We start from the raw sequence: 17,346 nt of genomic DNA, 5'->3' as shown, positions 1-17,346 counted from the left end.
ATAGAAGGAAGAAGAATATAGCTATTATTTAAAGCGGGAGTATTCAAACACATTCACAGAATTCACAGAAAAAGTCCTCAAATATTTTTTCTTCCCTGAAAGAACAGGCCGATCTACCTACTGACACAATGCCGACTCTATAATATACTATTGGGGCAGAAGGCTTTATTATAATATTAAAACCTTTGCACATTCTATGCTTATTTTTGTTTCTGTTACCTTATCCTCACTGTAACAGACTGCGTATCTTCTTACTGAGACAAGACAGAATTAAGCTTTCTAGTTTATTAATATTCTTAATCCTATTTGTAGATCCTTGGCTCTTCCTTATTACAGTGTTACACCTGATCTTTGCTCTCTCCATTGTTATTGATCATACCCCTTAGAAGTATCTCTGTCCCTATTTCAGCATGACACACCTTCCATTTTCTCCTGTGGCGAGTTACCCTGCTTTCCTCACTACAGCCTCCTGAACACGAGACAGGTCTGATCTACTTAGAACAACCCAGTGTTCTGAGGTCCAGACTGACATGAGGAGCAATAGCCAGACTCCATAGGTTAACCTTCTCCAACCTAGCCATTTCTACATCATAAAGATGTGGATGATTTGGGACAGGACCTTGTTGCTGCCCATAGTGCATAAAAGACAAACATAGGTCTGTAACTGTTTCATTGAACAAATTACTTATTTCAATCATCATTTGATTAAAATTTAATGCCTTTTTAACTTCCTGTCCTATTTCAGAACAATAATTCAAAAAACATCAAAAGCATCAATAAAAAAGTTACATATTTCTCACTTTAAGTCTGTAAAGCTGAACTTGAAATCAGACATTTTGATTACCTGAGGCTTTTGATAGCATCAGCCAACAAAATTTTAGGAACACAGCCTCTAAACTTAACTACATTCCTTTATTTTAAAATACATGAAGGAAAAAAAAATCAGTTAGAAATTATTCCCTGGTTGTTTTCTTTTCACCTTTTCAGAGTTATCCACAACATCTTTTTTGACCTTAATAAGCAGGTATTCTATCCTGCTGTAAATGCTCTTTATCTAGCAGAGTTTGTCTTCACTACAGTTAACCACGTGTAACAGATATTGTTTCTTGTGGGTTTTTTTTTCTCATTTCAGGTTTAGATAGATAGTAGCATTATGCAACAAGGGTATCAACAATCTTCTAGTTTACTGAACTGTGAGAATGATTTGGCGCTCATCATTTTCATCTCGTGCCAACAACTCTTCAATCAGTATGGAAGTTATCATCATTTCCAAGAAAAATAAAAATAACTCATTTGACTAAGAACCTTCATTGTGTCTTCCATTACCATCAGATGTACAATCAGACCTCTTACCAAGGTCTTAGTTCTAACTGCCAAGAGACAGACCTCAAATCAAACTTAAGTCTTTAGAGTAATTTTCAAAGATGTCACTGTCAAGGCAATAAAGAAGGGCAAAGCAAATTTTAGGGATGAGGTAAGGGAAAGGTAGCAAACTGGTATATTTCTGCTGGAAAGTCAAGAGTTCATTTTAACTAATGTAACTCATCTGCAAAACAAGCCTCCAAACCTCCTTTGGTTTCTGTTTCTAGCAGCTAAAACCATGGCTTCTTCTGAATTTGTCTCAAAAAAAAAGGCAGATACTGAGACTCCGAACAAATATAGCATCCTTTTTCTAAATTAACTAATGCCAGAAGCAGCGCCAGAATTAAGGTCTTCTATTTCACCAGGCACACTACTACATCTTCCAAGTTATCATATTTTTCTTCTAAACTAAAATCAAACTGAACTAACTTTAACTAAAATCAAGAGACATAGCTGTTAGCAACTGTTAAGGCACTGCAGAAAAAACAATTAGAGCGTGACTGATTTATTGACAGCTGTGAGCTCAAACACACAGCATTTAGCAACAGAAGCACACTTGTGAGGATACTTACGCTGATAAATCCACGAAATTTGTTATACCCTACTTTGCCAATAGAAATTCTTGTAATATAGTTGAGATTTCTCAAGAAATATGACTAGTGACACCCCTCCTCCCTCTCTTTGTACATGTACATGTCTGCAGATAGTCGAATGCTTTAGCCTTACCAGTGCTGTCGTCATAAACAACAGTAACTGTTTTCCATTTGAAGAACTGCACAAGGTCAAGGATGGCACGGCTGAGCGAAGAGAAATCTGGATAGAGGCTGACATAGAAGGAGTCCTTGTTGTCTGACACCTGATGTTTCCAGCGGGTCTGGATATGCGGAACACCCAAAGCGTTGCAGATGGATTGCACAGCATTAGCTGAAGAGCTATGGGATGGTCCAAAGATGGCAGCCACCCCAAGGGACAGCTGATCACAGGCTGAAGAGGAGACAGAAGTCTGTCAATGACGAGAGGAAAGAAAGCAGTGTGCCAGAAGATATTGCACAATTTGTATTAAACAAAAGGTACTCCATGAAACTTTATCGTTGATAGAGCTCATTTATTGTGTAACACTTTCACTTACACAGGCTTGAACTTCAGAATACATTTCTAAGGTTTCACTATGAACTCACAAATAGAAATCCTTAACACTGAAATAACGTTCAGCTATATTTAATGAACACTTCTATGACAGTAGAAGTCACAAAGGCCAGCAACGGTGTATTTTAAAAAGCACTGACAAGAGAAGATATTTAGGCTCAGCGGCATCTCACGTGGAAAGGGGCTATATAGGATAGTATTCTAACCTAGGCTGTTTAAGTGTTAACTTCTTCCATGATCAAGCAACACTATTTCTACTGAGATCCTAATTACTCAGAAATTTTATGTTTAAAGTGTATTTTAGTTAACTATTAGGCAAATGATTAATTTCATCAAAATGGACATTTAAATTTTTATATCGGAAAAGTAGGCGTGTTGAATGGAAAAATTTAAAGGTCAATATTTTCCCTAAAAGAAAACTGAATTGTTATCTTCTGGTGAAAAAAAATTAGTGTACTTTCTTAAACACTGGGAACATTCAGTTTTGCTACATCTATATTAACAAAGGCTTTAACTGAGAGTAGCTGGCACGGCATTCAAGTGGCTTAGATCTCCTCTTTCCAATACAGACTAGCTCTTCCTATACTGTGCAGTCTTTGGTCTGCGTTATCTCCCACAGAAAGTTCCACCATTATCTTATAGAATAATAGTTAGGACATGCCAAAAAGAAGACAGGAAAATTGGTCAATACTGTAGATCAATGTTTCAGGCCATGCCATCGTCCTGTTTAGATAACTATCACAGACATAACTTCTATGATTATGCAGTTCTGAAAACCAACAGATTCTTTCTTCCAAGAAAACATCCAATTTAGTAGGAAGAAGGAACAAAAAGTATCTCCCTAATCCAATTTAGACACAAATATTTGTATGAGGTTTGATAAATTAATATTGTCACTCTACTACCAATGTTTCTGACAGCTGAGGAAACAAGCAGCAGAAAAACATCTTGCTGCATTACTTTTCTCAGCAATTCAAAATTATTTGTTTTATTATGCACATCCTTCTCAACCTGATAAAAACATTGCTAAGTCTTTCAAGTGCAGTCCAGAAAATATGCTGGCGCACCTTTTTATTACTGCAGAGTACTGGGGGTTTAAATAAACTTCTCATATATGCACAGGATCTCCATTGCATTTCTGAGCATCAGATCAGGGCCTAAATGACTAGCTTGATAAAAAAAAAACATTTATGCTAATATTGCCCTTCCTAAGACTAATCAACAAGCTTTATGCAAATGTCAGTAAATGGGATCACTAAAAACAGCAATAGCTACCAGATGGCTTTTCAATGGGCTTTTTTTTTCCTGTTTCTGAGATTTGAATAATGCAAAGCTTTCACACGTGATTTAATATGGCTCTGGCTCTATCAAATGCATATCAATTTTTCTAGTGTATTGAGGGATATTTTGTTTGCCTTTGCATTATTCTTCACTGAAATATTATCTTGGGAATAACTTCTTGCCTTCAGGTTGCTCTTTCATATAGTACCTTTAAAAAAAACACCAATTTTTTATCTATATTCAACTTCAAAAGTTTATCTCACTAAGAGGTCTGAACTGGCAATTTGTGATGCATTGCCTGCCTGCTCACTAATGGACATAATCATGAACCACAAAATGAGTCAAATGGTTAAACCTCATTGTTAAAACTCTGCTTTGGACCCATCATAATAAAACGAACCATATTATGTTAATCTTTAGCCTTTGATTCTAAACTAAAACACCTGTCAGCACAAATGTAGCTGGCTGTATTGTGAAATGATGAAGCAAAAAGCTATTAGCACTGGAAGATTACACAGATTTTTATACAGCCTGACCAGATACAAATAAAGAGTTGTGTTCTCATCCAAGATGCACGTAGGAACAATGAATATATACAATCTATTCAATATGTTCAGTCAACGGCATGTTGCCATACTAACTTCAGATATTACAAGCCAACAAGAAGTAGCAAGGTAATATTCCAGCTAGCTTGTACCTTCAAAAAAACTCCAAGTAAGGACTGAAAACAGTTATATCATCTCAGGAAAGGCTTAAAGAATTAAAGATCACAAAACAACCTTCTCTGCTTTCTACATCCTCCCTCAGAAACAGAAAGCAAATGTTCCATTAAATTTCACAGGACAAAGTATGCTGTAATCAGGAAGCAGATGAATTTGTGAGATGAGGAGGAAAGGAGAAAGAAGAGGTGAGAGTTAAGGATTAGTCCATTCAGTCACTATTGGCCAAGATGGAAATGGAAGAGTAGTCTCTTGGAACCTGCTTTGATGCATCATCCAAAACATCAGAATAAGAACTCAAAAAATACTTTGTGGAAAGTGTTGTTGGCCTCTTTCTTCTTCCACATACTCCCCTCTGCAAAGAAATAATCTTGCTAGGAATAAATATTTAGTCCATAATAATTTTCATAAATCAAAACATCTCACAATGATCAAATAGTATTTCTGTGCAAATATGGATACTGTCTATTCTCATGCCTAACAACAGCAGACTCTATTAGAAATGTTTATTTAGCAAATAAGCTGATAAAAGAGGTTAGCAAGATTAATTCTGTATGTTACAGCAAAAAAAATCTCATAATTTCTGAACTGATTATATTTCACTTTTAACATATACTTCATGTACATTCATCCTGACACAGTAACTTTTCCCTATGTAGCATTTCTAATGTACCATCAATTATTTTTATTCATCTTAGTCCACTATAAGACCAAAAACTCTTATTGTGTAAAGCTTTTAATCTACAACACGTGGGAGTGGCCTGTTGGGACCAAATGATTTGGCAGTTTAATCTATTACCTCTCCTCAGAAATACAAGATGACCTCTGATTCTTTCACCTTTCTTATTTTCTCGTTAAGGACAACATTCATATGAAATTAGCTCTTCAATTTATATAAAAATGTTTTTAAAGAACATGTAATATAGTGCAAAATTCAGTCCTGCTGACTTCTGACACCAGAGTTTATATTTTCTCCTATAAATACATATTGAATTTGTTGGGGTTTGTACTTTCTAGAGTATGACAGTAATGCAGTACAACTTGCATCTATCATCAGACTTGCATGCAAAGCAATATGAAAACTTCAATTTTTGTAAGAATCAGAGATTTGGAAATTTAGGAAAAACGCTCAAAATTATTTTTTATGGGTTTTTTTTTTTATTAAATAAATCATTTACAGTTAGGAGAAAACTCTGAACTCAGGCCTAGACATTCACCTGACAGCAATATTCTTAAGTAGGCTTCATAATTAGGTTTAATTTTATGCCTTATTGACATAAGACATGCAAAACTACAGCTACATATTCCAATTTGAAACCCACATCCGATTAACTATCTGAGACATTTTTATGCTAAAGGTATTTGTGGAGATGTACTGAAAGAGATTAAATGTTTTAGATTAAATTGGAGCCTTCTCCTAAGTTCACTAGAATACAGGGGCACTTGGCGTCTTCCAGAACAAAGTCTGAGATGTGTTTTTTCGTTCTAACATACGTGATTTAAAATACTTAAAGAAATCACTTTTAGACAGGTATAGTGGGAGCAAAGGTCACAATGTGATTTTTAAACAGTTACCAGGAGCGGTCTTTATATATATTCCTTGATGTCAGCCACAACCTTGTACAGTCTCATATATTGGACAGACATTCTTTCTAGTAGGTAAACCAAGTAAGTCTTAGTTTCTCATTAAAAGAAAACGAAATATGCAAAAGTTTACCTTTTTTTGATGCTTCAAAACTGTCGTAGAGATTTATCTTTTGCGTGTCATATGTTAATGTGGTGTTTGGCAGAAGAGTTCTGTTTCTGTTGATTGTGTTCACAGCAAATCTGAAGGCTAGTTCTTCTGCTCCCATTGGACCGGATTCCACACACTCAAAAATGCCTCCTGGTAGTGGGAGAAAGAAGACAGAAAAAAACAAACTACTAATAAGCCAAAATGGCATACAAGATCATCTTTAATAATCAGTTCGGGAAAAGATTTATCAGCCTGAAATTTTTAACCTAATAAACCTCATACTGTGCAACTGACGAAATTACTTTAACTTGATTGGGTATTTTACATACATCATTAAATTTATTATTGTGGATAAAAAGTGTGGCAATATAAATCAACCATACTATTTTGAATCAATATAGGAGAGGGATGAAGAGTATGTAATTATTACTTTATATAAATAAACTTGAAATTATTACATTTACCTCTTTGAGATAAATCATAACTTATGCGTGTGGCAGGGGGAGAGATACTTCTGGATTCTTTTTTTTCACTCTTCTAGACTTATGCCACAGCTATAGTGAACTGAAAAGTTCACCAAATGCAATATAGAACTGAGCATAGAACTGGGATGCCTTCAACTGCCTCCAGAGATGAAGATGCATAGTTATTTTAGCATGACTGTGTGCCTGAGTTGATAAATATGTTGAGCAAAGGGTTCAAAATTTGCTCTTTTGCACTGAGCTGCATGTTTGTGCTAACTTGATTCTCACCAAATACACAAATCTAAGCAACTACAGCTGCCATAAGCTCTATCATGCATTGAAAACATCCTGAAACAAAGGGTACTGCCAGAGTAGGATATGCCTCAAATGACACGCAATTTCTAGAATGCCTTTTAGCCAGCCTTAGTCTTAAATGAAAGAAATTCTGAAACTGTGCAGTACTTCAGCAGTACTTTTCTCATTAATGAGATATCATTTCAGGATAACATCATTTATTCTTGGTTCTGGAAAGGCCAAGGATACAGGGACAATGGAATTCATTTGAAGATACATCCTAACTATGGTGACATGAATCCCTCAGGAAAACAATCAAAATCCATATGATTTCTTCAGTCTTTATATTAATAGCATCTGTCTATAACAATAGACAATCAATGGCCATCATGGGAGGATCACTAATTACAAGCTAGGCATTGTATCTGTGCAAGAAACTTTTTTCATTCACTTTTTCCTAGCTTGTGCTTATTCATTTCCAAAGTAATGTTGCTATCTGGCTTTGTATTGTCTAAAAATATTTATTCAACACTACACTACTTTCTCAGCAAGCAGCTCTTTGCATCTGAATGTACAGTAACTGAGTCAGACTAAACTTCACAAACTACAATCATTTTGTAAACAGTCTTGTTGAGCAGCCAAGTACGTGAACCATTTCTAAAGCAAAAAGAACATGTATTTAGCTGTCAACTCTTTCCCTGTTGGGTACTATTAAACATGAAAAGGCTTTTTAATTTTGTAAACCTCCTGTCTCTTCCAACTTGGCTACAGGATGAAGGTGTTAAATTCTTTCCTGAAGATGAGCCCTTAAACTGCTGGTGAGAGCCCTAGGGGCAGATGCTGAAGTATTAATTTAAAAGCACAAGCACTAACCACTGAGATGATATGCGACTAACAATTACTAAACATTAGTCATTTAAAACTGAGAATGAGGCACTGATGGGAGAGGAAGATGCTTAAGAAAAATTTAGATAGCTGGGGAAATGATCCAAGCCGATTGAGCACAGAATGTATACATAATCAGTAATCAATTTTAACAATACTTCAGTAGCTAAAGCAAAAGAAATTTGAATGATGTCTAGGTAAACACAGGTCTAATACAGTTTAAAACAAAAAAAAATACCATGCTTATTTGCACAACAATGTAATATTAATGTGAAATGAAACCTACTGTTTTTGAAATTTATAAAGTGCTCTGTTCAGGAAATAGTCTGATAGACAAGATTTTTTGATGCTTAAGGCTTACAGAATCTGACATTACAAAGTCACAAGAGTTTTTGATGCTTAAGACTTACAGGATCCGACATTACAAAGTCACAAGAGTTTTTGAGGCTTAAGACTTACAAAATCTGACATTACAAAGTCAAACTGAGACATATAGGAGGACCTTACTTTGATTTGGAGAAATATTTTAAAGTTTCTGCAGAAAGATAAAAATTAGTGAATAAATAATAAGTATAGATATAAAAGAAAATAAAAATAAAAAGATGTTTCCATGAATGTAGTGAAAGTTAAGAAAGATTATATAGGCTTTCCTAAGTCATCTGGAAAGCAGTTATACAAGTGTATTTAAATAAAGCAGTTTCACACAAACAGTTATTTTTAAAAAAGTTTATATCTCCTAAGAAACAATAGACTCCTAAAGAGAACCAAGCATTAAAATATGTCTTCCTTCTCCCTGAATTTTTTGCATTGGAAGGTTTCTTCTTAAATTTCAATGTGTCTGAACCTCTATATAATATTCCTTCTTTACCCTTGTATTTTTCATTCTGCTCATTTCAAAATTGTTGGCATGGGAAAATCCTTGTCAAAGATGCAGCCACTACTCTCAGCATAAGATAAAATGAAAATAAAAATGGATTTTGACCTCTCATATCTGGGTAATTCCTAGTAGTAGTGGCAGTTCATCACATGGTAACACAGTTTTATAAAGATGACAAAGTCTCTGTCCCCTGTGAGTGGTAAAGTTGTGTAATTTCCCACGTGCACCATTCAGTGGTTTCTTCCCTCACTCACATATCCTGTCCTTGTGATAAATGTATCCTCTGCAAAGGTCTGTCTGTCTCAGGGTAAATTTCCATTTGCAAGGAAAACATAGGTAGAATAACCTGTTTACATTGTCTTTTGATTAGGATATTTTTCTAGGAAGAACTAAAACAGGCTTTTGATTCCTGCTCCTGAATATTGTTGTATTTTCACTAGATAGGCATGAAATTAAAAATAAGAACTCTATAGGAATATAGATTAAACCACATATTTGCAGTTTCTTAACTTTTTTCTAACCTGTGTGATGTCACACTTCCTCTAGGCTCCTTTCATTTCTGTTCATGCTACTTTGGTACCTATCTGTTCAGGCAGTGGGGGAAAAATATCCTGTAACTAAATGTTAAGAGTGTAGGTTGATCTTAACTTTCACACTAAAATGGACATTCAAATCAACAAGTTCTCAAAGTGTAACATGTCCTATTAACATGAAAAATGTCTGAAAATGCCAGGCTCCTCTGCAGGGAATAACAGCTCTTAGCTTTGCCAACCTACTACTGCACACACAGGCCACCACCATTCTTAAACTGAACTTCTAAGAAGTTTAAGTTGAACTCGTACAAGGAGTGAAGCAGGAGCTTGGGCAGACACACATCAGTATTCTGGATATCAGAACACAGCCACAAAACAGCTGCTCATTCTCCTGACGAGAGCCCTTTTAAGCATGCATAGAAGTCTTCATTTCAAATTCGCTCAGCAAAGGCACAGAATTGAGTTCAGGCATTGATAGGAATGGTAATTTAAATGGCGCTTTCTCCATTGCTGCATAAGATGTAAGTAAAAACTTATTTGGTAACTTTAAACTGCCTTGACCCTGTCGTTATGTTCCTATATTTGTTACTGAGTAGGCAAATGATAGCAAAAAAATCTGTGAGCATTTTTAAAGAATATTTTTATGTAAATCCACCAACTTACTACTGGGAGACAAGCCACAAATTACACTGCATTTTTGTATAAAATGGGAAGGAAATTAATAAAGAGGATTGGCTTTCCATTTCAAGTACACTCAATTATAATGGGATAGTAGTTTCCAGAAGCTGTTATAACACACTGAGCCATGTTGTTCCCCCCTGAGCAGGCTGTTCTTTACTGCTGTTGTACCTCGTATTCAGGATAGCCTTATTAATAATCAAGTTGAGGAATGCACTGTATGTTTTAAGATAAGCAGACAGGGGAGTCATAAATCTTGCCATTGATATGTGGACAAGCAGCCAAACCAATGCCTGTCTCTGTCTAACAACCTGAAAAATGCAGGTGTTGGGATTTGTCTTATTTTTAACAGAATTTATAGACCCGTAATAGGCAGAAACACCAGTTTTCATATAAAGCCAAAAGCACATCCTAGAGAAAAAGCCTGAATTGTCATTGCTCCCTCAAAACAGAGACAGAGAACTTAAAGGGAGTAGCAAAATGTGTATTTAATGCTTAGCTTGCTTTAATGGTCTCATATATGACTTTTTAATTTACAGTGTTAACGATGCGGCAGTTCATCTCTGCCCTCTGACAATAACACTGGAGAATATGGCACCATGTAACTACAGCTCAATCAGTAGCTCATGAAGATTTATTGACTGTGTACAGTAGATGTCTACTGTATAGCTGAACACTTCTTCAAGGTTTTTGCTGTCATGATAACCACCGAGCAAAAGCTCATGAGATTTTAGTAGCAATTGACACCTGAAGAATCATAGGGATGAGGAATGTTTAAGACAGGCCAGACCAAGACAAATACGCAAGAACTATTGTAAAACAGTCTTTAAATAGCGTATCTTTTCAGTGATATCCAGGATAATTCAGATCTCCTATTAATTTTCACATACTAAAGCTGCTTTTACTGAACCTGAAATCCACTAGAATTTTTCATCACAGTTGTCACTACTGAAAAAAACATTTATATGACCGAGTTCTCTTATCATAATAAATAGGGAAAATCTGGTCTGCATAATACTGATGCAGTAACCGTTCCTTCAGAAACAGAAACTACTTGAAAAAATTATAGTAATATTTTGTCAAAAAGGATGATATGGGCTGAGTAAAATAGTATGACTAATGTAGATGTCCTTATAATTTCACAAGGGAAAAGAAAACCTGAAATATTTTTTTAAACAGTTACATAAGTCAAAAAAATTCTTTTCTGAAACTGTTCAAATGGAAAAGTCTGCATTTTCCACCAAAACCGTTGAAGAATTGTCACATTTAGTTTACAAGCCATTTTTTTCTCCAATTTTCAATTACTTTTTCTCAGACACAACATCCTGAGGAAAAAAAGAACAAGTTATCTTGCTACATATCGTCACAAAAATTACCAAAGTATTGGTCCTGCTTTGAATTACCTGATTTCACAAATAACGAGATGAGCATTTTAATAATTCAATTTTTCATTTCTGTTATGCATAGAGGCCATAGGTATTTTTCTCCCCAGAAACATCCCACTTTGGGGATCACTTCCTTGTGTGTTTTGCATTATCATCTCCTTGTGAAAAAAACATGAGAAAGTACAAAAGTGCTTAACTACATAAAAAACACTGCATGAACACAAGTGCCAGAACAAGTTATTCATAAATCTCTTCTCTTTTACACATGGAAAAATTTCGTAACAGATGTAGGCTGTAAAACCTGAGCTACTGTTGCCTACTTGAAATAATTCACATTTAAGCAAGCTTCAAAAGTATCTGAGTACAACTGCAAAACAAACAAAACAGCAGACCTGGATGATAAGTAAATCAAAGATTTTCTCCTCTGTTTCTAGTGCAGTTCTGAGTTTGTTTCATAATGAATACTATATAGTTACAGTAGCTACAGTCTATATTGCAATGTGTGCCCTCTGAAAACTTAAACTTCTACGTACATAACAGGAGACAACATAACATCAGATCATAATCTGATAAAGCAGTTGAATTAAGCCTATTGACTACTTCAAATTACTGAATCTAAAATAATTCCTTTCAATATCATTACAAATATATCAACAATATACACAGAATTAAAGCCTCCATGGTTTGGCAGCATTAGAAATCTTCCAGACTAATTTTCAAATGTGAAATCAAGAGACAAAACTTTAAACACTAACTCATTCTAACATAGTATTCCTGACATTAACAACGTTATGGAAGCAATAACTTTAGTTATAATTTCAATTGCGCCAGTGATTTCCTTGTATGAAGATGTAAGATGAAGTTTCGTTCTTTTCAAATATCAAAACAACTTGATTAAGGTCACACACTTACACGAAATACATATTAATAGCTATAATTTTTCAATATTATAGCCATATTATCATTATCATGCACTAATCTGCACAAATTTACCTAAAGCTATGAAGAATAAGGTCTTTATTGATACACTACAAAATGTAACATCAGTCACATGACATGAACACATTTTTTACAGTGACTTCTGAAATATAATAATGTAAGCTTGTACCCTAAGTAACACTAAAAAGGTGAGTGAGATCCTGAAAAAAAAAATATTTTAAAAGTGATTTATCTTAGCCTGTACTATTTTGTCCCATTATTTCACTTTAAAAACACACAAATATGTTTAAATTTTATTAGTGTGAGGAGCAAAACTTTGGGTTCTTTGATCATGGGTTGACAGGCAGATCACCAGGCCTGCTGTCCAACAACGGGGTACACCTCTCCCCAAAGGACAAACGGGTACTTATCAAGAAGACAGCAGGGCTCATTAATAAAGCTTTAAACTAGATGTGAAGGGGAACGGGGACATTACCAGGCCTGAGAATGTCACTCCAGTTTCTGAGGGATAATGAGGCTCTGCAGAGGGATCTGAACATGCTGGATCAATGGGCTAAGGCCAATGGAATGAGGTTTAGAAAGGCCAAATGCAGAGTCCTGCACTTGGGACAAAAAAGCCCTGCACTTGGGACACAAAAGCCCCATGCAGCACTACAGGCTTTGGGAAGAGTGGCTGGAAAGCTGCCTGGCAGAGAAGAACCTGGGGGTATTGGTTGACAGATGACTGGACATGAATCAGCAGTGTGCTCAGGTGAGGTGGCCAAGAAGGCCAATAGCATCATGGGTTGTATCAAAAATGTTGTGATAAGCAGGACCAGGGAAGTGATTTTGCCCTTGTACTCAGCACCGGTGAGGCTGCACCTCGAATATTGTGTTCAATTTTGGGCCCCTCAATAGAAGAAAGACATTGAGGTCTTGGAGCGTGTCCAGAGAAGAGCAATGAAGTTGGTGAAAGGGGTGGAGAACAAGTCCTATGAGGAGCAGCTAAGGGAACTGGGGTTGTTTAGCCTTAAGAAAAGGAGGCTGAGGGGAGATCTAGTCACTTTCTACAGCTACCTAAAAGAAGGTTATAAAGAGGTTTCTGTTGGTCTCTTCACCCAACTGATAGATGATAGGACAAGAGAGAATGTGGCCTTAAGCTGAGTCAGGAAGTATAGGTTGGACACTAGCAAAAATTTCTCCACAGAAAGGATTATCAGGCACTGGAACAGGCTGACCAGGAGGTGGTTGAGTCACCATCCCTGGAGGTATTTAAACAGCTGGTAGATTAAGTCTTTCTAAACTAATAATTCTATGTTTCCATGATTCTAATATACTCATATGAAGTCATTTAAGAATTAAATTATTTTATTTCTTATTTCTCACCTCATGTCAATACTTTGAATATAATTAACTGTATCTTATATGCCCAGATAAGTAGACAAATAGAAATCTCTTATTCTGGCATTATTTTCCATTCAGAAAACAGGAACTCTCAGATAATCATTATTTAATTAACTTTTAAAGATGGGACAAAGGAGTAATGGGTATCTGTGGTAACCAGCTTCTCTAAGAAGTGTTTAAAGAGAGAATCAAGCAAGTCTATCAGATATTATGCCATTAAAATATCTGCTTATATTTGCTGTGTTCCAATTTTGAAATTGGCCGTATTTTTATCAGAGCCAATAGTTATGAAAGGTGGTACTACATGTGGAGAGATAAGAACTACCAGCACAGCAGAAAGCCGTGAGGAAGCTCATCCAAGAACCCCAATATCACAGATGTGGCATGGATGACACTGGAAGCAGGAGATATGGTAGATGCTGTCCTACAGTGACTGATCAGAATTGCCAGTTGAAGGCATTTTAGCCCTAATCAAGCGTGCTCTGGGCTGTACTAATAATCTTGTTTCAGATCTTGTTATGGATTGGAAAGCCACAGAAGTGATTCAAAGACCTCTGTAAAGGTTGCCAGCTTAGGCATGTTCTTCCTATAAATACAGAACAAAATTACATCTTAACCACTTACTTCTGTCTGGCACAAGGTTTAAGAAAATTACCAACTTTCATGCAAGACAAATGTAAAAATTTCAGCTTTACATCCTTTTCCATAAAACAGTATAGTTTGATTTTTTGCATCTATTTAGAATACAGCAGTGTGAATCTGAACTACATCATGTTTTTATTATTCCTTTTCAACCTTATATTGAAAGCTTTCTGAATCTCACAATAGGAAGAAGATTAAAAGGATCACCTGACACAGAAAAAGATGCTTATTTGACTTAGAATTCTTTTTTAAGTCCAAAAGCCACTGTGGGAAAAGACAATATATTTCAGCAGTATCCTTTATCCATACCAAGCATACACAGGTTTTGGAAGAGACCTGGAATTTCTGGGTTTTATTTTCATTGTCACTGATTTCTTGTTTTACCTTTGACAATAAACTGATCTGAAAAATAAATATCTCATCCCAAAACAGATGTAACAAACACCTCAACATTGCAACAGAGGCACAATTATTGGAAAGTCAGTAACATTCTGACATGAGACATAATTTATGCTAAAGACAGTCATGGAATCAGTGTATGAAGACATGAACATAGAATCCAGGAAAACTTGCACCATAAAAATGCATAGAAATATTACCTTCAGCAGGTAAGTTATCTTTTGATCAATATTTTAGTGTAGTCAAGTGAAAGTGGCAACTTTAGGACATGTTTGTCCTAAAAGGCTTTAAACTATCCACAGATTTAAGACAAATAAAACTATGTATTTTTTGATAGCACAATATATAATCAGTTAAATATCTAGTCAATATTAGGTTTATCCAATTAATCCTAAATTATGTATCAAAACAGAAAGAGTTTGGTTTTTTTTCTTAAATGCAAGGAAAAGCTTATTTATGTTAAAAACTAGTGAAAAAGATTATTAGAGGTGAGTACACACAAATGATAACTATTTTTATAATCATATTATCAATATCATTTGATGCATTCTAAGCATCTTCTTTAATTAAGATGTGACGAACACCACATCAGAACCTTACTTTTCATCAGCACAGTTTCCAATATGCTTTAAAAATTCATAAATAAAAAGCTACTAAAAAAATATTACTAGACTGGAAAATAATACTTAAAATACTGCATCTGATAGATTCTCTGTTCATGGGTATTACTTCTTGCAGTCAGAATATCAGTGGAGCATGACTAAAGATGACAGGCAAAATAAGAACACCTAAACACATTCATCTGCAGTGTTAGAACGTACTATCCCTAAGATTTCTTCCACTGTAAGGATACGCATTAGCTTCTTCTGACATACAAAGCAATTTATTACAGAATACACATGATAATTTCAATGTAATTATCACATTAGGTAATATTTAATCTCTCATGACTAGCATTAATAAAAGGAAACAAAACACTAAATTAAATGTGACTACAAAAATGGCCTCATGAGATTTTTCTTAAACGTGCTTTTCATTACTTTGGCTATCAAAATGTTTTAAACTGCCTTAAAGCAATGCACCTTTGTTTTCTTCCTCTTTTTCTAATGACGCAGCCAACAATCAGATAAAAAGCTTTTCAGTGTCCATGAAGAAAATATTTTTTTCTCCAAAATTTCTTTAAAGAAGATAATATGCACACTTAAATACTTAGGTTTTACATAAATACTTTCACAAGGACGAATGCAGAAGGCTTACATCTGCTTATAGGCTACTTACTGGGCAGCTACAGTTGTAAATTTTCCTTGCTTTTAGGTACAAAGATATGCAAATTATAGATTATTTCGTTCTATTCTAGAAAGTGTCATAAAATATATTAGAACACTGAGAAAATCAGTTCCTTAACCACCTCATACAGACCACAGACAAATGCTAACAATATAGCATTAGACCAGGATTTTTAATTTCCATCATACTGGATGCTACTCATCCATCTTCTCAAGTATATGAAGTCAAATATCAAGTGTCTGGAATCACATTTGGAATCCAAACTGTACACAGACCATGAAGGAAATTTTATCTAGATTTTCACTTGCTTTTAAAATCAAAGTGACTCACTCATGAAAAATGAGACATTAAATAGTATAGATATTTTGAACTTAACCTCTACAATATTGTGCTATTTAATAGTAATATAACCACATAACATGCAAAAGCTGGAGCAAAAGTAGCTTTTTTCTTTCTTTTTTTTTTTTTGTGTGTGTGTGTTTCTGCATTGTTTTAATAAGATAAAAAAAAAAATTAAAAAATCACAAGAGAACATAGGGCCCTGTCAGATCTTACTGTAATTTATCAAGCAGGCCTTAGAAAAGATACACACTTAATTTCTCCAAAGATGTTTACAGAGCCTATGGTTCAGCAGTCACCAGAAATCATTTGACAGCTCTGTGGAAAGAAGTTTGCCAGGAACTGTAGGCATCCAAGCATGTAGAAAAATGCTGCAGTGTAAGAAGCTCATGGTAGGATCCCTCAACATACAAAGACAATACAGAAAAGTGCCTAAACTTCTCGGAAGTCAGAAGGCTCTTAATAGGAGGAAGTTCAAAGTAGAGCTTACATGGAAAGACACCTTCAATTAAATATACTGTTTGCAATTATATGATTATTACTATTTTTCAAATAAACAGCATGTTAAAGTACTTCCCTATAAAGCAGAAAACAGATTCCATTAAATATTGAATTCTAAGCCTGTCTTTCACAGTTGAAACAATGCCTAACCAGCAGGCAATATACTGACATACATCTTAATTTTCAACTTTAGTTGAGTATAGACTGCCACATAGACAGGAATTTTCAGTCTGCAAGATCCAGAAAACAAGAGCAAGTCTGAAGTTATCATGTATCTCTACATATCTCTGTTAAATATGAAACAGGAGCCAGCACATGATTTCTAGAAAATTTGATTTTATGCAATGAATTTTCTGTAGAAAATGTCTAACTAGAAGACAGAGTCAGGGTCAGGTCTTCCCGAGTACCCTGTAGTCCCTGCCTGTAGCTTCTAACTTGTTTTCTTATTTACTCCTAAGCTTCCTTTTACAATACTACCACACATTACTGGACTGGTC

The 17,346-nt window shown here is 35.1% G+C and overlaps 1 protein-coding gene across 6 annotated transcripts in view; it reads right to left on the bottom strand.

The window, feature by feature from the left end:
- GRIK2 (glutamate ionotropic receptor kainate type subunit 2) overlaps nt 1-17,346 on the bottom strand; it is a 398,712-nt gene that overhangs the window by 259,116 nt on the left and 122,250 nt on the right. For all 6 annotated transcript variants that reach the window (XM_054061971.1, XM_054061969.1, XM_054061974.1 and 3 more), the window contains 2 exons: nt 6,226-6,393; nt 2,089-2,346 (listed from right to left, as the gene is read on the bottom strand). In XM_054061971.1, the coding sequence (XP_053917946.1) occupies nt 2,089-2,346; nt 6,226-6,393 (426 nt within the window). The remainder of the gene's footprint in view (nt 1-2,088; nt 2,347-6,225; nt 6,394-17,346) is intronic.

This window comes from Cuculus canorus, chromosome 3, assembly GCF_017976375.1.
Source record: "Cuculus canorus isolate bCucCan1 chromosome 3, bCucCan1.pri, whole genome shotgun sequence".
Taxonomy (NCBI): Eukaryota; Metazoa; Chordata; class Aves; order Cuculiformes; family Cuculidae; genus Cuculus; species Cuculus canorus.
Note: the sequence above shows the minus strand (reverse complement) of the source record. Positions and strands in the feature narration are given on the sequence as shown.